Source organism: Anas platyrhynchos, chromosome 16, assembly GCF_047663525.1.
Source record: "Anas platyrhynchos isolate ZD024472 breed Pekin duck chromosome 16, IASCAAS_PekinDuck_T2T, whole genome shotgun sequence".
NCBI classification, from domain to species: domain Eukaryota; kingdom Metazoa; phylum Chordata; class Aves; order Anseriformes; family Anatidae; genus Anas; species Anas platyrhynchos.
The window spans coordinates 13314660-13335295 of record NC_092602.1 but is presented as its reverse complement, the minus strand read 5'-3'; the positions used below and the strand labels follow the sequence as shown (position 1 = coordinate 13335295).

The 20636-nt window shown below is 37.9% G+C and overlaps 1 protein-coding gene across 3 annotated transcripts in view; it reads left to right on the top strand.

Moving 5' to 3' along the window:
* Nucleotides 1-20636, top strand: part of ADGRD1 (adhesion G protein-coupled receptor D1) — a 156946-nt gene that overhangs the window by 117230 nt on the left and 19080 nt on the right. For all 3 annotated transcript variants that reach the window (XM_005018076.6, XM_005018078.6, XM_021271364.4), the window contains 3 exons: nt 2104-2170; nt 3081-3147; nt 10968-11059. In XM_005018076.6, coding sequence (XP_005018133.4) covers nt 2104-2170; nt 3081-3147; nt 10968-11059 — 226 coding nt within the window. The remainder of the gene's footprint in view (nt 1-2103; nt 2171-3080; nt 3148-10967; nt 11060-20636) is intronic.

The following is a 20636-nucleotide window of genomic DNA, read 5'->3' as shown; positions in this document are numbered from 1 at the left end:
CAGTCCAAAATAAATCTTATGATCCCCTTAGGCTAAACTCATTTTTTTTCAGCCTTCCTGGAATTTATGGAATGATTGTTTCTTAAAGGAAAAATACTTCAATTTCACTGTAACAAAACCTTGATGCTGCTTCCAATGCCATCTACCATTTAATATCCTGTCAATGCAAAGAGAAAGCAAATGCTGCACTTTAGGTGCACGAAATTTTACTATCACTGGCTTAACACATCTTTTTATGCAGATGACTGCTCTATGTCATAAGTTTTATTATCTTCCAAAGGAACTCTGCATTTAATTTTCTTCTTCACTGCCATTTAAAATTGACAAAGAATCGCACTAAATCCTTTGAATTTCCAACTTTTGGCAGACTAGAAATATAAAGGAGAGTTAGTCAGGCACAAATGTTTTTGCTTCTGTGACATGTAGGTAGAGCTTGCTTGCTAAAGGAAGACAACTGGCATCAGAAGAAAAACAGTGCCAATCAACAAGGTTGTCTCTGCTCAGCAATTGGAGATCTGATTGAGAATCATAGATGCAGGCATACCTGAGAGCCAGGGTAGTTCAAATAGCCACAGCAAAGAGAGCTTCAGCAGATGGGTTTATGTCAATGTGTTATTGCTCTGTTGAATATGATTATTGCTGATTTTGTTCAGATATATATGGGATTTTCCTTTCTTAAATAGACAGATGTAATAGTGAACTTAAATCTTGCCTTTGCTTAGTTTTTACACAAATATGCTTCTAATGGGTTATTCCTAATTTGTACAAGTATGTGAGAGCACAATCAAGTTCTGGGATTGTTAAACGCGGCCCTGCAGAATGTATTCCAAACTAGGACAACTAAGCAATACCTGTAGGTGCTGCTTCTTAATTATTGAGCACCTTTCTCATTTTATAAATATAAGGTGTTTGTATCCACAGTCATTAAAGAACTAAAATACTTCTTCCAAAAGTTATAGTTCTCCCATTACAAGAAAGTTTTGCAGAATTTTACAAAGATAATTAACAAGATTATGAGTATAATTAGTAAGATTAAGCAGAAATTACTTGTCAGATAATTTTGTATAAACCTTGTGCAGAAACCCTGAAGAATTTAAAAGAAAATTGAAACTTCAAGCTATTGTGTATAATACTCTGTCTGGGACCTGGTTATTAAATTCCATAAGATGATAAAAACCCAAACCTTCAAGTTTTATTAGATCATACAGGAATTAACAGACAATCATTTAGTATTTAAAGGGATGATGTTGCACTATGTTCAGAACTGTTGGCAAAAAAAAACCTCACTTCTTTTCCAGCTCCTGGCCTGGAAAGCTGTGCCAAAGTGGCACAACAGGATACCATGGTACTGAGGGCCAGCAGCATGCCACTACCCCTGGCAGCAGGACCATAATTATCTGCCTTTGTATAATTCCCATGTAATCCCATAAAGCACTCTTCCACCTCCCAGGATGCTGCGTACTGGAACTGTCAGAACCCATATGGAAATGTCTACTTTAAGCACGGAAATCTTGCAGGGCTATTACATATTTATATTTAAATAAATCTTGGTTGGGCATCTGAGTGGGATCTTGATTTGCTTTGCTCTATTCATAATTGTCTCTCACTGCTGCGTGTGATGCTCTAGACAACTGAATGTCACCATTTCTACCTTCTTGCCTGCTAGTCATGCACCCCTGTGAGAAATTCATCTCCATTTCCTAGTTTGTTTCCTTATTCTTGAGCAAGGTGCACTTACTTGGGGGAAAGTGATAAAAATAAACTTGATGCTGCTCCACAGGATATCACTGCTCAAATGGCAAGAGAGAGAAATTACATTAAAAAAAAAAAAAGGCTGGAAAAGGACTCTGATTCTCAGAGAAACTAGCACTAATTCAGTTAACCTGTTAAACTAGTGCTTTATTGAAAAGTCATTTTGTTTGTCCAAAATTAATTGATTAAAACATATTGTAGTACAAAGCTGCAGAAGGATGTTGAGTTAGACTTAATTATAAAATCGCTCTGAGCTGTTCTGTTGTCCATGCAAATTTAGCTGAATTTGCAGGGTTTACTGGAAGTTGCACTTTTGTTACTAATGTTGCTTCCAACTTTGTCTTTTCACAGGGTGCCCATTGGTGATCTGTGTAATTTCCACAACATCATCCCTAAACAGCTATGGAGAAAATGACAAGTGAGTATGAAAATGGTTTCATTCCAGGTGCAATAAGGATGAAAAGTGTGGTGGGGAGGAAAACGCATAGATCTTTTAGAAGGGCTGTAGTTCTGTACCTCGCTGCCGAGGAGCAGGGGAGGTTGCCTGCTTGTAGAGGTCACTGCCTCCTACAATGGGCACTCAGTGTGAGCTCTGCTTACCCCACGCACAGAGTAAAGCAGGGACTGAAGCATTTCTGACAAGGTGAGAATAATCTTTGATAAAAGATTTTTAACCTTTAGAAGAAAACTGCAGTTAAGCATCTGTAGATCTAGAATGGATATTGTTAAATAAAATCAAATTAAAAAGTCCAATTCTATGTTGGAAGAGGAAAAGCAAATTTATTTGAGAAAATACCATAGGATTCAATCCTACCACAATATAAGTGAACGTTTGGGAACCAGGGTTATTTGTTGTGTGCGGTAAACTAGTTTATACCCCTACCACTGTAAGAAAGAAGCATCAAGCCGACAGCATGTTTTCCAGCCTTCTTCCTTACCCCCAGCTAGGCAAAGCAGGAAGGGCTTACATTTTTCTCTCATTACAATGACAGTGCTCACAGCACTGAAAGAAGTGTCTGTGATACAGGATACAGGAGCAACAAACAGCAAAGAAAACCTTTCCTTTCTTTCCTGTCTTTCCACCCCTAATACTATTTGAAGGCATGCTGGGGCACATAGCTGTCACTGACTCTATGCAAGACACAAATCACAATGAGATCCTGCTTCAGAGTCTGAGGGGAAAAGGAGCTTCTTACTGATGCCCTATCATGTCTCCTGCTTTCAAAATTCACGTGTGTTTTTGCACTCTTAGTCTCTTTTTAAATTAAGAACATTACTATTTAAATGACCATGTGTTTCACCTAAAATCATTCTATTTTTCTCTGCAGCTGCTGGCTTTCACTAGAGAATGGAGCAATCTGGGCTTTTGTGGCACCGGCATTGTTTGTAATTCTGGTAGGTAAACCCATGGCTCCTGTTTCATATTGGATGGATGTCAGCCACCTAGCAGAGCTCAGCTGGAGGTCTGATGTCAATCTTTGTGCCAGGCCAGTGAAACTTACTGAATGACAGGGTGAATAGTCCAGAATTGTTTTATTCCTGCTCCAATTTTTGTGTTTTACTAGGTTGTGTATTGGTTGATGCATATTAATTCTCACACTATTCTTTTCACTATTCCAAAAATAAAATGCAACCTAAAATACTGTAGCAGCCTTCTTTTGAAAAAGCCCTGTTGGGGCCATTAATAGCTGCCCAGAACTGAGTAATCTTGGGGGGTATATTAGATCTCAGAAAGGCCCCCGAAAGATGAAGCTCAGTGTTTTGTTTCATATACACCTGTAGAAGTTGAGAAGCTGATTCCATCCCACTGATATTTGGAGCTGTTGCTTGTGGAGAGCTCACTTTTCTCAGGGAAAGCTGAGTGCTCCTAGTGAAGATGATGTTCAGCAGGGACTGCAAGCAGCAAGCAGTTGGCAGGGATGGGTTTAAGCAACAGCATGAGCTACGACCCCTTGGGCAAGCTCTGGGGAAGGTAACAAGCAGTTTCCACATTTGCCTTCTTACGGTGAAGAGGACTTTGTGCTCTTCCTCTGTATTGGGAATTCAACGTTGGGTGGGCAGTTTGGCTGATCGAGGCAGGGCTAAGGCAGGTTGGCAGGGGATCAGGTGCTGCTGCAGACACCTCTGTCAGCTACAATGGATGTTACTTCTCTGGGGAGCATGCAGGTTTTCGGCTGTGATGCTGAGATGTAAATGTTCCACAGCAGTTTAATTATGGCCACACATTAAATTACAGTGAGTTGTGGTTTAATCATGACTATCACTTGAGGAGTCAGGGGTCTTTGCAGGAATTGAGTGGGAGATTATTCCTCTACAGCACTGTTTCCGATACTATAATTGATCAGGTTGTCTACGTTTTTTGCTGCAGGTTGTAATGTCAGAGCGACAACACGAACATGGAATAGACCTACTGATTAAAGAAATTAGGCTGCCTTTAAAGCTTTGCTAGATCTGAAGCATGAGCTGAAATCTAGACCAGAGTCTGTGCCTGCTGTGGCATTGTAGGAGGGTCAGATAAAATAAGATCCTGGCTACTTGCATGGAGGAACATCAAAGGGAGCCAGTGATGCTGCCTTGTACTTCCCCAAGAGAGACAGCATAGACACATCCCCAAATTTCTCTGCATAGAGAAACCCCACAAATCCTGCTAGCAGAAATATATCTGCAAGCCAAAGAAAGGAAGGAGAGCTATACATATAGAACTACACTGAGCACTTGTGTTTGCCGCTGAACATCTCTGCAACCATTCACGAAGCAGGAGGTAGCTCCTTGGCTGGCCTGTGCCATCACAAGCAATTTTGTGCTGCAGCCGAGTTGACACCCTAACATTTGCCTTGAGACTTCAAAATCAGCAGCTCTCACAGCCCAGCGTCTTCCACCGAAGATACAGCCTCTGAAAAATTAGGCTGTATAAACATATATAAAAACAATGAAAACTGTTGCTATATTGATGTGGCAGAAATTACCTCATGTTAACATTTTAATCAAATGATTAATGGCAATACTGGAGAGTTGCTGTGCAATAAGGGCAGATTTTTATTTATTCTTTTTAACCTAAGTGAAATCATATACATGCAAATAAGGAACACTTATCATTGGATTAGAGTTGGCTAAACAGCTCTGGACTTTGTTCCTCCAAGCTTAATTTCTTGTTGGCCTGTACCTTTGACCTTCTGTAAGCTTATATTCAAAGACACGTAGATACTGATGATTGGACAGCAACTACCATACCGTAATATTTGAACATCTCCTTCTCACATTAGCACTTGCTTTCTGGCCATTGTTCAGCTGCAAAGGAGGAAATGAGATGCAACCAGAAAAATCAAATCTCTCCCAGCTGCTGTTCAAAGATAGTATTAATCAAAACATGCTAGATAGTGAAGCACTTACTCACCTGAGGGAGCACAGCCTTTAACAAATTGTATGTGTAGCTGCTTGCTATGAAAGTACAGGTTTAACTGTCTGGCTCTCAGATATATTATTTGTGCAGCTCAAGTTATATTCTTGTAGGGATACAAATATTTTGTGAAAGAGAAAGAATGAGCTCACAAGGTTGATCCGTGTAGAGCAATTTGTTAAATAGTCTAAACCCAGCTTTGCCCAAAATAGCAGCAAGCTGGCTGACAAATTATTTTCTCTGGGCATTGAATATGCTAGCTGAAAAATATGTTAGCGCCTTTAGGGAAATAACAAAGCTAAACACTATTTTGTGCATGCATGTGTGCCTGGGCTCTTTAAGTAGAAAATTAGCCACTACTTGTTTGAACCAGTGTTTAGCTTTGAAAATAAGCCTCAAAAAGCATTTTTGACTACTCTCATCCAGTTTCTCTCTGCCAAGTAAAAGGATTATGCTGTGCAGAAAACAGGGGGACTGCTCCTTTCAATTCCTACTCCCTTGAGACTAGGCAGACTCGGTCTACTTTGTCCTGCACCAGCCTCACAGTCACTACAGACATCATGGAGACTTAACACAGAGTGATGTGGTAGGAGTGTGACTGGGAAAAAATACTCACACATACTTTTCTGGGGAGTAGTTCGCAGAACCTCCCAGCCCTATATGGATTCCTGTACCAAAAGTGTTTTTTTCCTTTGGAGTTTGAGGAAAGAAATAGATCCTTCTACGTGTAGGTCTTTTGGCTTCTACCCGCACCTTAAGGTTTAAGGATCACTCTCCACCCCCAACTCCCCTGTTCCCAGCCACAACACCCAAATCTCATACAGCAACTTCACAAGAAAATTGTTGCATTTAATTTGGAAACGAACCTCATCTCAGCCAATATTGGCCTAGGAAAACACGTCTTCAAAGAAAAAAAAAAAAAAAAGCAAAAACAAAACCTGACAAAGCACCTGAATTTTTGGAACAAGACAGTAAAAGCTTCTGGCAGAAGGCTTTGTTTGTTCTCGACCATCTGCTACTTTGGTGTGTTTCCATAGATATGGCAGAATTAAGGAAATTCTGCTGAAAGCATCTGTGTACACAGAGCAGTGGGTGTGCTACAGACAGGGAACAATCCATTGTTGGGGGAAGACTGGGCTGTAGTAGCAAGTTCCTTCTATTGTTTTTCCTGTAAGTTGTTATTTTCCTGGTGCTTTTTCACAAGTCCTTCTAATAAACAGATTTTTTATGGAGCTAAATGATTGTAATTAGCATACTGCTGAAGCAATTCTGTGCTGTGGGGACACCAGCTTTGTAACCAGTGTCTTCAGATGGGGCTTCATGAATTTGGATCCTAGGCTGAGACTACCATTGCTGGCTTCAACTGATGCTTGTTTATGAATATTAAATATACAGAAAAAGATTTGCTCTCTTTATACCTGCTGCTCATACCTGATTTAGTAAGTTCCGTTGGCCTGATGGTATTTATTCATACCTTTATGTACCTGTGCAGAATTAAGCTAATTTTGTATGTTGAATAGTATTTTACTCTGCAGGTAGGCCCACTGATTTAAAAGTGGCAATATGTGTCCTTTATTAGACATCATTCATCATGGAAGAGGTGATGGATTTGACCCATAATATTTGAAGGTGTTGAAACAGTAGGATTTTTCAGGCATTGAAATCAAGTACATACTTAAGTGCTGTGGTAGAATAGAGCACAAATGCACAGATCACAGTAGCAAAGTTTCTTTATTTTTCTTATTAGCACTCAGTTATAAGTGATTTTATTATTTTAAAATTGAATGTATTCATTATTTTAAAATTAAATTTCTTATCAGTTTACAAACAGAAAGTCATGAAATGCTTTTTAGAATGATGGGACAGATTCTAAGAAATTAAAAATGAGGGATTAGTATCAGAAAAAACTATAAGTCAAGGATCTGTCCCATCTTTTATTTAGTATTTATTTTGTTGTGTATTTCTTTCCAGCCTCAAAGGTTTACTTTGCTATTAAGCTCTGATTGGAGCAATGTTGTATGCATTAACATGAAGCCATGCACAAGAAATCCAAAATAACTCAGTGTAGCCTGTTCAGTCTGTAATTGGTCTGGGATAGCTGGGAGTGGCATCAGGCTTTCCAAAACCATTCCCCCAGTTTTGAGCATCATTCTAATTTAATTGAATCTCTGTGTATGGAAATGCATAATGATGTGACCTAGCAATGGGCTGCAACTCCAACAGCTTGGAGGGTTGGTGTGCTACTAGTGATGTCATGATTAGGATAAAATTAACTCACACCATTGGAGAATATGTTAAAGCTCAGGTTTGAAGAGCTGAGGTTTTTTTTCTTGAGGGAAAGAATTTGTCTCACTATTTCTATTCCAGCTTTGTAAAAAACTCAAAGACAGCAAGGCAACTCTTTGAAAAGCTAACCAACCTAACCTGGAATTAAAGATGCATTTCTGCACCTCTGTGGCAAATGTCCCTGATAGCTGTATTAATTCTGCTCTTACAGGGAGACTGGGTCAAATCCTACCGGGTCAGTTGACAAAAGGCTATAGAATTAGGTGTTGCAATTGTAGACAGTTCTTGCAGGTCAAACCTTTTTAATTTTTTTCATCTCTCTGCTCCTCTAAGCAGGACTGTATGGTCAAGAAATCAAAGTTTAGCTCATGCTCTTTGTGTTTTTCCATGTTCAAAAATCTAATCCAAAGAAATATTGAAAAGAAGTATACATATAAAAGAGGTTCGTTTTATGCATTTAGCTCTTCGCCTGATCTGACAATATTTAATCAGGTGAAGTTGTCCCCAGGGTAAGCCAGAGCTCCCTGATGTCACTGGAACCTTTCCATGGGCTCTAGTGGGCTTTGCCTCAAGCCTACCATAAGGGGAACTGGCAGCTCCTTCAGATTTTGCAGAGCTGCCAGTGCCTGAGGTCAGACCAGCTGCCTTGAAAGGAGTCCTGTGAGTTAGGAAATGTACTATTGTTATTAGCCATATTTTTTTTGAAAAATAAAATGTGGTCAGTGCCTACAAGAAAAAAAAATATAAATCTGTGTATGTTCTTGTGTACTTTTAGGGCAAAATAACTGCAACTGTCAGGCAATCTGGCCTTTCAGGAAAGTAAGAAATATGAGCTATATACATTTCTTTTATCTAAATGTTTATTCTCCTACTTTGATTGTTCTGATATATGCTAAAACATAATGAGTATTTCATCAACTAAGAATTCCTCTATTAAAGTAATTGGCTAAGTATTTATTTCAGATGCCAAAAAATCACTAGAGGAGCAATTCAGTGGCTATATTTTGGTTTCCCATTACAAGGACAATGGAAATACCTCCATGCTTTGATTACTGAAACATTAACAAAAGAAGACATTCATAGCTAATCTGTTTATTTAGGCTGCAAGAGATTACTCTAATTTCTCAAAATACCTAAACAAAAATTTTCAAGTGGCTTAGGAAATTTAAACATAGAACTTTGGGACCTGAGTGTAAGGGCTGGTTGCTAATTTTACAAGTACCTTATCTTTATCAGCAGACAGATCACAGTCCTTCCTTCTCATCTTATAAACATGTAACTAAAGCACCCTGGATATGATATGATTACACAGGCTGCAAGAGGTGCTCAAGGCCTTCTTAAATTACAGCTTTAGACAATCCAAAATATAAAGGAAATTAATTTCCAATCTCTCTTTCCCTCTCTTTCTCTCTCTCTCTCTTTTTTTTTTTTTTTATAATAAATTAATACTCAGCTAAAAATGCTTAATTTTTGCTTTAGCAAACCATATAGTTTCTGTGTCCTTAAAGGCTATCTTGTCGTGTTCTGATGACAACATCCAAGGGTTCATGTCCAGTCTGACAGTTTGCAAGACTCTGAGTATGCCTTTTTTGGTGCTTGTTATTTATAACTTTCATTGACTTTGGTAAGATGTAGGGACTTCAGAATGTAAGGAATGAGGAGTCTTGACTTCACTGCAATTTATTTTCTTAGTATTTTAAAACACATTACATATGCACAATATGCATAGTTTTAAAAATGCTATGCAGAAAGTAAAATCTAGGAAAATCTGTGTAAAAAGAATTAGGAATGGAATAAAGAGCTGGAGTTAAGTGCTTGTGAGGTTGCAAGGAGCATGCTGTTTGCAGTTATCAGAAAAAGGGTTCATGCAGCAACTGTACCAAGTTGAACTTGTGCTGTCTGTGAGACATCTGCGAAGAAATGTCAGTAGAGGAAACCGATATTTTAGATAAAAGACTAAACAAGGCTGATGAAAGATAATATGTCAGGAAAGAAGTGAAGGGTATAGAGAGGCATTTCTTGTGAAATCCTCATGAAAAGCTGCACTGAAGATGATTGTTTGGTGGACATGCAGCAAAAATTAGAGTTCGGAGGACAAGTAAAAGAGAGAAGTGAAAGAGAAATGTAACTTGTTCATATTCATCATTTGCTCCTTCAGCCAACGCACATATTTAGCACATAAATGGGTTTCTCAGGAAAGCTTGTTACTGCCTTAAAAATATTTTCAAGATATGATTTGCTGGGAATAGGGAAAATGACCTCAAGACTATTGAATTTCATTTCTTACTAATCTCTGTAAAACCAATTGAACGAGTACACTTGTAATTGAAAAGTTTTTTGGTTCCACAGAGAATTCTTTGGATGGGCTAAAAAGCTGTGGCAGAAATGAACTATCACAGCTACCCTTATACTTTACAGTAGGTGATGACCTACCCTTAGGAATCTAAAATTTAAAGAATTGTAAGATTTGAAAAATGGTATGAGAATGATTATTACCAAGTTAAACATTCTTTAGCTCAACCCCTCTCCTCCCAAAATTATAACATTTATGTTAAAATAGATTACGATTCTTGAGTTTTAACTAAGCAATAGTACTATATTGAATTCTTCTTTCTTTACGTTCTTTAGTTCAAGACAGCTTTGTTTTTCCTTTGTACTTAACTCGATGATAAATATCAGCTTTGTAGCTGATATGTAACTTTGGACAGAAAGGGAGAAATATGTCTTTCACCTTCACATTCTCCCCCTCTCTGTTTTCTTTAAACCCAAGGTCTCTGCAAAACAAGATGGTCTTTGCCACATCTCCGTAAAATGATAAAGTTTTCTTTACTTCTTCACCTGTGACTCCAGAGCAAACTTTCTTTTGTTGCACCTTTCAGCATTACTCTTTTCAAGATTTCCTAGATTTCTGGTGGGAGTTCTTTTCATTTTGTTGATGTTTCTGCTGGGCCTGACATAAAAAAGAATAGAGCTTTTGAAGAGAAGAGTTCAGGCTTAACATATTTTCCTCATTGCTGGTTTAAAATAATCTCATGCTTAAATTGCAAGCAGACTTTGGTAAGAAACATGAATTATACACTGTAAAGGCTATAAGTCTGAGAGAAGTGTTTTCTGAAGCCTGTGCACATGCAAACACAATACCAAAGATCACACAGATATATACTGCTGTTCACTGAAGTTCTTGTCTAATTTGTCAGATGCTGATAGATACAAGGATATTTATTTGTAGAGTAGATCCTGAGCACTTCAGTTGTGAATCAATGTTTCAGTCCAGCTTTATCCTAAAGAGGCAAGCTGTTCCAGAAGTAAAAAAAAATCACACAAAGTGGAAGAGCTACTCACTTTCAGAACAGAGAAATCCACAGGCAATGGAGGGTACCAGTCCAAAGTTGGAGGCCTTTTTTTGCCAATAAATACAACAGTCAAAATTCCTATTTTCTGTTTATTTGCACAGAACACACAGTACAAGTTTGCATCTCTGACATTTGGTGTTTGGTTTCTTGACCAAGTCTTGTTCCTTCTTCTTCTTCAGGTCAATATTGGTATTCTCATCGCTGTCACAAGAGTTATCTCAAGAATCAGTGCAGACAACTATAAGGTGCATGGAGATGCCAATGCCTTCAAGTAAGTTTTTCATATTCAAATTCTGTTATAACAAGTTAATAATCTCACACTAGCAATGTCATATCGTAAGGACATGAATCATGGACTTCTCCCAGAACACTGATATCATTCCTCTTTAGTAAAATGCAAATGAAGTTGAAGGCAACATATCATTCTCTTGAATGTAGCCAGTTAATATATTTTATGAAAGCCAAATGCTGTATAGGATGAAGCCTATGGTTCACTGTGAGCTAAATTGTTTTCCTGCTTATTATAGTTTCCAGAATTTGCTGATTCATGATTTTCCTTTTTATTTATGGAGACTTTCCTCTCCCTGCTATTTTCAAAGATAAATCCCCCAGAACATTATTAATCTGTACTTGGGTGTTGCAACTATTCCACTCTTTCACAGGATAAACCTTGTTTCTAGTTCCAGTTCAGCAAAATATTTAGGCATATGCTTATCTTTAAGACTCTCTTGATAATGCAAAGCACAGAGACTTATGCTGGATTTAAATGCGTTCTTAAATTCAAGTGTGTCTTTATATCAAGGTGCTTTGAACCTCGAGGGATGTTGGCCTCTCTGAGAGTGCATTGGCTTTTAAATACTATGGTATCGGCACTAGAGGGGAAATTTAATGTAGACACATTACTGCATCTGAATACACAAGGACAATTCTGATTTCTAAAAAAACGTATAGGATAATATATGGGTAACTGAGAAGATCACTTAGTATATTGAATTTAAAGTGCTGAATATTCCATTTTGCATCTTGTATCTCCTAAAGACATTTTAGTCCAAACACATAATATACTGTTTATAACTCAAGGAGTGTGTTACTCAGAATAAAAATGGGACAATGGTCTGTGTTTAATATTTCTGAGTCACAGACTATTGTGTGGTAAGCTTTGGTACTTCTGCTCTGAAATGAGGTCACAAAGAATCATTTTTATGCTTCGATTACTAATGTAATTTTTAAAATGCCATTAAATTTTCAATATTGGTGACAGTTACCTAATTGAAGTTAGTTTAGTTACTGTATACTTATCCAACAGGAAAAGAAAAACAGTAAATAAGTCTACACAAAAATCTATAAGATAATTATATAGTAGTGAAATGAAAAGACTTGGAATTAAAATTACTGTTTCAGGTTCAGCTGAGTCCCTGTGACCTTCAGAAATACAAAGGAAATATAGAACCTTAGGAAACAAATAACTGTGTATTGTCAATGCCAATTTGTATCCACTATTAGAATCATAAAATAAGGGAACAACCTCCATAAATAGCTACACTGGTATCTCTATGTACTTAGATATTTCCTTACTTGTATTATAGATATTTCCTTACTTGTATTATAAAGCAGAGTTGATTCAACACAAGGTGTATGCTACTATATATATATAGTAGCATACTACTATATATATATACATAATATATATATATTATTTTTTTTAAGCTATGTATGTATACAAAAGTAAAACAGTTTAAGGATGGTTGAGCTAGGAATAAGGCAAAATGCATTTAATTGGGAGTATATACTCAGTGTAAATATTATCAGCTATAGATTGGGAACAGTGGAGCTCTACAGTGAAAATGTGAGTTATGTACTAAGTATTTGTAAAGCATAGTTTTAGGTTTTGACCTAACAATAATGATGGTAGTGGAGAAAAATAATAAATAATGAGAAGATATATATGAAAATGATCATGGAATTAATTGTGTAAATGTCATTACAGAAATAAGCCCTCTGAAGAAATCTGAAATGAGAACAACATAAATAGCTGTCCAAATCTGATCCTAAAAAGTGTTTATAACCTGATTCAATGCAGCAGTGAGACAGGCTGATATTTATGTACAGAGGATGTCATGGAGAAGTAGCTGGCCTGTCTGTTGAATAAAGTTAAACATTAAGGCTTTATAACACTAGATTTCTTGTCCTTGGTACTCTTTATACAGGTGAGAAGTTTATGTGTCTAGTGTAAAATCATCCGTCCATTGTACTGTTTTCCAAAAAGGAAGAGAACAAAACAAAAGCGGTTTCTGCTCTGACAGCTGCTTGGGAAATGTTTTTCATAGTGAGATGAAAATGCCTCCAACCACTGAAGAACCCTAGATGTTGATTAGAGGTTGTTAACATGTGAGAGTGAATAAGCACAGCAAAATGAATCAGTGACAGAGAGCAGAGAGAAATCAGAAAAACACAATAAGCTCTGTAGTTTCTGTCAAGTCACTGTCAGCAAGGGCTACAAGGTAGTTTTTGAATCAACAAGTGCAATTGGCTTAGGGACAAATCACTGAAGACCACAGACTGCTATGTGTAAGATGAGCCTTAAATAAAGGCCTGTCAGGCATCCCATCTGGATAGTGCCATTGGCTTGACATTAGCTATGGAGAAAACTGGGAATATGTTAGAAAGAATTTATCAAACACTTCTTGGAAACACATCTAAATTTAAATGGCACAATGTGATTTTGGTGAGACAAGAAACCACATTGTCACCATATCATAATTCTTTGCTGTAGTGAAGTGTTTCGTAGAGCAGAAGGGGATTTTTTAGGGCTGTGTTCATGGTCTCAGAATGCAAAAGAAGCAAAAGACAGAATAAAGAAAATGAGAAATGCAGTGCAAGGAGCTATGCAGGGGAAACCTGCTCAATCTAATAAGGTTATTACGGAATAAAAAGGAGAGATTTCAATGCATTATTTTCAGGCTGGAATGAAATTTGAGTGGAAAGCACAATAAGAAACATGAAGTTTCTGTCTGCAATGGTTTCAATGATAGTACTTAAACAGAGGGGTTTTGAAGGTTACAAGTGGTAATGAGCTGAAAGGAATAGCAAAACTAGTTGGAGACTGACGAAAGTGCCTGTGACAGGAGTGTGAGAGAGGTACCAGCTGCCTCTCCTTGGTGACTCAGGCCAATATTTGTAGCTGCCTTCAAGCATTTAAGAGACCTCACCCCTGCAGCAGCTGTTCAGTTCCAATGATCAGCAGTCATAGGCATACAGGTCTGAAAACCCGAGCCTCCAGGTTTTACAGAAAAGGCCCATCATCAGGATTGCCTCTTGCCAGACTTTCCTGCCAAAGGAAGAGTTTAATCACCCCAACGAGGACCGACTTCCACTCCTGCCGGCAGCCTTGGCGGGAGAGTGCCTGACCTGGGCTCATCTCCCCAAGCTTTAGAGCTCAGCAAAGCAGACACCTCCGCCCCCACCTGCACTCCCTGATGGATGGATAGCCGGGTGCAATTCATCTCATCTGTTCAAGCCACTTGCCCTAAAAGTTCTGATTTCTCCCCAGTGAACCTGAGGGAAGCCAAGATTGCCCAGCTCCTGCTCAGACAGCCTGCACACTCTCAAGTAATGTGTGATAACTCACACCTCTGAGGCTGTCAGTCCCAAACTGAGCAGAGATTACCTTAGCAAATTGTCTGAACAGAGATGCAGTTATGAGCCATGATGATATCAGTTAGAAAGGATATTTATTGTTAGAGAAGTGCTAGTTCTGGAGCGTATTTGGTTTCCCTAAAGATTAATTTCTTTGGCAACACCAGTGGATATTACCAACAAGGACTTGTTTCTCTTGGCAACAGACAACAATAAACTGATGTAATTATTTAGAGTAATTGTTTCTGATTTTCCATATGGCAACAAGTCCTCTCAAATGCTGACTCAAATGTGGCTACAGAACATGCACCAGGGTGAGCCAGTGCTCAGCTCTGAAGGCAGCTTCCACCAAACTTTGTGCTTAAAAGCCAAAACAGAACAGCAAGGTGTTAACAACATTTCCTTTTTATCATAAAATTAATTAATTCATCATCTGCCCAATTCACATTCTGCCCAGAATAAAGTACAGTACATTATGGACTGGTTGACCTTTTCAGCTTCAGATGTTGCTTCTTGTAACGAAGATGTCAGACATCTTCCTGACCATTTCATTTTAGTTTCAGAGATAGAGACAGGTGTGGGCATGCCTTTTTTTTGTTGTTGTTATTTATTTTTTAAAGAAAATAAGAATACCCCCAATATCCCCAACGCATATATAGGGTAAATTGAAGGAAAGAAAAACATAAAAGTGTTAAGTTTATGATACATACATTAAAAAAAAAAAAAAAGGAAAAAAAAATTCATTAATTAACCAGTATACAATCAGATGCTAATTAATACCCAATAGACTTGTGACAGTTTGGACAGTAAATAGTTGGTCATCGTAGGATTTGTGTGTGTGTGAATAGTCACTTTTTTAGCATCTGAAACTTCAACTCTCCAAGAAGAATTTGCTGGTAAGAGATGAGCAAGGAATTATGACACGCTCCTATTTATTTTTTGAATTGACTTAAGAACATGCTTTTTACACTGTTTTCTGAAGCATATTGAATACAAATTTATAGAATATGAGCTGTTTCACTTAGTTGTGATCGATTGATTATATTTGAACATTTTATTAGCTGATTAGCTATTGACTCTCAGCAAAATAATTTAATCTACTAATTCAGATGCAGCTTTCTGAGTTGTTTTTTTTTGCATCCGTGGAACACATTTTCCACCAAAAAGCTAATTTGAATGTTTTACATTATAGAATGCTGAATCAAATATCTTGAAAAATTTAAATGCATATACACATTTGTTTGCACTATCCATTCTTCTTGACTGGGCTTCTTGACTTCTATTTAAGGAAATAATTAATCTTATGTTTGAGTTTAAACATATGAGTAGGCTCTCTGAGCTTAATGCAATTAAAGCAGATTAGTTTAATGGAATTGCTCACGTGCTTGAAAAGACACGTGAGTACTTCTTTGAGTTATGGACTTTTTTTTTTTTTTTTTTTTTTACTTATTCCCACTGCATTTAAAATCTTAATTCCTCTCCTAGTGCACTCATGTACTCTGGCTAACAACTAAATAGCTTTTGTCTTGCTGCTCTACCTCTTGAAAGCCTTATTGCTGTGTTTACTTGGGAAGTTACTTCTCTGTTACAGTGAGAAAAGATGTCTTATGTGCCAGTGTTTTAAATACATGCACATTCTATTACCCAAGAGAAGAACTCTTCCAAGTAGGTTGTTTGATTACCTGAGTTACCTGGCTACTGAATTACAAGGGTTAAAATATAATACAGTTGTCATAGACCATAGATTTGCAGTAAGATTATTAGGAACTGTAAAAGCAGAAGAATGCAAAGCATGTCTCCGTGTCAGTAATAGCCATTTTAGTCTAGAATCGAAGATATCATGCTTAACCATATCACTGTGCTTCTGCAGCTAGTTCACTTTTGTATTGTATTGTCTAGAAGAGACTGAATTTCATTAACGTTTTCTTGAATAAATTGCTAACTCCAACTCTTACTCAGTACTTTCTCACTGCTTACTCTGAAATGGCCCAATGAGTTGGAAAAATCTGTATCATTTTTATAAAGTGCACACTTCAGAAGCCAGTGAACCAGAAGTGATAGCTATCATAATCCCCACAGAGAAAGAAATTACAGTATAATTAGAAATATTTCTTAGCTTTTTACCCTATTCTTTCTTTTATTTTACTCATTTCCCTCATCCCTCAAAGCCTGATCCTCACTCAGTAAAATAATGAAACAGTCTCTGAATTCTCTGTCGAGGGAGGGAATAACACTTTCTCTGTTTAGTTAAATTAATGACTGAAAAATGGAACAAATCACAGTAGCTGTGGTGCATAAGAGCAACACAGGGTGTGAAGAAAAGCTCACCAGGGCAAGCAAGTCATGTAAATTGTGTTAGCTCATACTGCATTTTTGAGTGTAGCTTTGGATGAAACTTTGGATGAAACTGAAATCTGGGTACATGGGTTTAATGCAAGTCTGTTACTTCCTTTGGTAATTTGGGAAAAAAAAAAAAAAAAAAAAAAAGTTGTACTGAAAGATTTTCCCTGTGACAGATACAAATACATGAGGGCTGTCTTCCAACAGCTCATGACGCTGCAGACATCTGTATGGTTTAAATGTGTAATTGACCGTTCCAAAGCACTTTGCAAAGCCATCTATTATATTCCAGCAGCACACCAAATGCACAGTGGCAAATTGCTCATCCATTTAATCAATGATCCATTCCATGTCATGACTCTAAATCAGTATTTTTCTTTGTTTATAAACATAGTGCCTGCCTTTCAGCCCAGTCACCTTTTGTCTCGGATAGCACTCCTCCAAGTTAGAGCTGCTAACTTCGGTGCTTTTAACTTAAGGCTTTATTCTGCAAGGTACTGTGTATTAGTTGCATTTTGTTCTTGTGATTCAGTGTCTGTTTCATGTCATTTGCAGTGCAAAGACTTCTTTTTCTGAGGATTATTTCCAGCTGTTCATTTCCACAGGATGCAGTTGTCAATCATGACACTTGAAGCTCTCCTGAGAGGTCTCCTACTATAACCTCCCTACGTGCCTAACTTCCACCCCTTTGCAATACCATTAGAGAATTTCTTTTTCTCTCCCCTCCTGCCTTCAAGGGTTAGGAACAAGTTACAATCTGCAGTCAAACTCTTCTGAAAGTCCACAGGGATTCAAGATCCATAGCGCTAGAAAATCTGTTCTGTGCCTTGCTGGCAGATGCTGCACATGCAGCCCCCAGAGACATGGAGCCCCTGCTTCTGTGTGCTCTGTTGAAAGAGAAACAAGCTTTTCTCATTTGCTGAAGGAGAGCCATCAGTTAGAAAGAGCAGCCTGGCAAGTCAAATCTGCCTTCAGCAATTCTTTTTCTTGACAGTTTCTAACTGTGCGTAAGAAATCCTGTTCATTGAATAGGGTTTCAGATAGCGTGAGCGATGTACCTCATGGAAGCTCTTGGAAGGAGGAGGGGGACTGGCAATGAAAGAAATAATTAAAAGGAAAGTATTAAGCAATGACAATTAGAGAGCTGAAGTGCTACTGCCAATGATAATGTCCTCAACAAAATTAAATTTTTGGCTCATTGAATATGACAAATACAAATGCCATTTGGGTATCTTCTTATTAGATTCCAAGTTTCAGACTGAAAATACATGGGTTTGAATGCTGGCGATGAGAATATTAATGAGGAAGTGCTAACCTTTTTGTAACCATAATGACAGTAATGGTAGTGCTTGTTTTACCGCAGATGCTAAGAATCGGGCCACTGGAGAGAAGCTCCAGGCTGTGTGATAGCTCAATCACATTTCAGGAGGAGTGGTGAAAGCTTAGAAGTACATAAAACATCACTGCAGAGGGGAGGCTGTTCTTCAAGAGCACAGTAAAATGGACAAAGAGAGAGAATCTTAAACATATGAAAAAATTAAGCATCTTTTAGCTTCCAGTAATGGGAGCAGAGTAGCAAAGCTACTCTGAGTTGATCACCTGGAGCTGCTGAGTTTGTGTCTTTGAATGGCTTTCAGAATTGGTTGCACAAATGTCTGTCATGGCTAATCCTGGTGCCAGGAGTGACAAATGATCCTGTCTTGTGGCTGAGCTGGAAAAGATGATATTGTGAGTCCTTTCACAGCTAATTTTTTCTTGGTTGTCTTCTTCTGAGCCAAGATTATCCTTTGTGGGAATTGGTTTCCTTCTGTCTTTTCTCCTTGAAAAGGATTTACTGCACAAGGGTGAGCAAGGCCTACTGATTGTGGGCTCCAAAGCAGCGAGCAATTCTGATCCTTGTGTGCTCCTTTCTTTCTGTATTAAGAAGGGTAGTAAAGATGCAATGCTAACAGTGATAAAAATGGTAATATGTCTCTGTCCCTAATGTCTGTACCACCAATCCCCTGGCAGGGGAATGTTAGGTTTCTCTGTATAAGGTTGGGATTTCTGAAGTGTCCAACACTAACACAAGTTCAGGAAGTATCAAACAGCTAATTCTATTTACCCTCTCTGAAACTGCTTTAAAGGTTTCGGGGATGAAGGTGGCAGGGATGCCTATGCACATTGATTGAAAAGGGGGTTGGTTTGGGCATTTCTAGTCTAAATTCTTTGTGGATAACACACGTGGCACAACAACATCAGCAAAAGATAAATAGCAGCTATGGTTCTACCCTGCCTCTACCCTGCCTCATGTGGCTTGAGACATTGTAAGAAATCTCTACTATAATCCATTGGGTGACTTTCATTTTTGGGACAGCTAGCACATATTTCTTTCTGATTTTATTTTTTTTTTTTTTTCCAGTTTTAATACCTTCAACTCACTGGATCTAAAAGTCGTTGAGTGAAAGACAAATGAGTCTTGGGGGCTATGTAAATTGTTTTATATAACAAGGTCCATAATGTACTCTTCTAGGTACAAAGAATACTGGGAAAACTTGATATTTAAGAGATGCTGGATTTTCTGAATATAAAGATATAAGACTTTTCATTGTGGATGCTTAGGCATGTTTGTCTTCATAGCTGAATGTCAGGATAGAATGAGGTTTATTAAAACTTAGTTATTAAATCCCTGTGATGAAACTTAGCTCTGAGCACAACAGAATCAGTAATGGAAGGGAAGGGTGTGAAGGAAAGTGTCACACCAGGACACTGTTCAGCTATTTCTCATCTTCAGTATCTAGAAAACTGTGTTGTGCTTATTGATCCATGATTGAATAAATCCCCTGATCCCACCCTATCAGTCCCTGGTAGATGTTAAGAGCAGTTGCTGCTGGTGAAAGCTGTTCTCTGCAGGAGTTTGAGGCTACACTACATCAAGATGGAGCCTCCTTAAGTCAAATTGGGATTTATATGGCATTTAATGAGAACATAACTTTGGGCTGGCCCCATGCCTAAGGTTGCGTTGTTCCTGATGAGTCTTTGCAGTGTACACAGTGCCAGCGTACACTGGAGTAGGGTCAAAGATGATATTGTGGCATATGGGAACAACGCAGCTGGTTTTGTTTTGTTTTGTTTTGTTTTGTTTTGTTTTGTTTTGTTTCCCCCCAAATGTCTGAAGAATAACACATTTCTTTACTTTACCTTAACATTTGACTTATTCATAGCTTACCTTAAATTCTCTACATGTTCAGCTGGTAGCATCAAGTGTGTGTGTTATTTTTCATTAACTGAAGATGTTCATGCTGCCTTACTGGCAAATCTTCCAATGCTTTTACAGATTTTTTTCATCCAATGGAAAGGATCAGTGGCTAGCCAATCGTCTCATTTGTAAATCGCTTGCTGCTTTCAAAGGACCTAATGCACCAGTGCAAATTCCCTCCCAGGTTTAGAAACTCAATTTTCTTGATGGAAACTGTCATTATTGTAGTTAAAAGAATCTTTCTGGCATATCAGTCATTACTAAACTATTGTAACTGCTTTGCATGAATGAATTTTCTGGAAACGCTGATATCTATAAACATGCTCCAGGAACCTGCTTGAGCAGCTGTTCATTTTTAAATGCATTTTTTTCTTTTTCTTTCCTCTTTTTTTTTTTTTTTTTTTCTGTTTTCCTTTCAGAACATTGCTATTTACAAGCAGAATAGTTTGCAGGATGCTTCCTTGTATGCTGAGGACACAAGCCTCCTGGTGACTTGCTGTGTGACCCTAGTCACAACTTGCTTATTTGTTTTTTTCTCTCTCTTTTATTTGTTCTCTTCCTCTTTATGTCTTTTTTTCCCATGCTCTACCAGCTTTGTAAGTCACGCCTCTGAAGAGACGTGATAAGTCTAAGG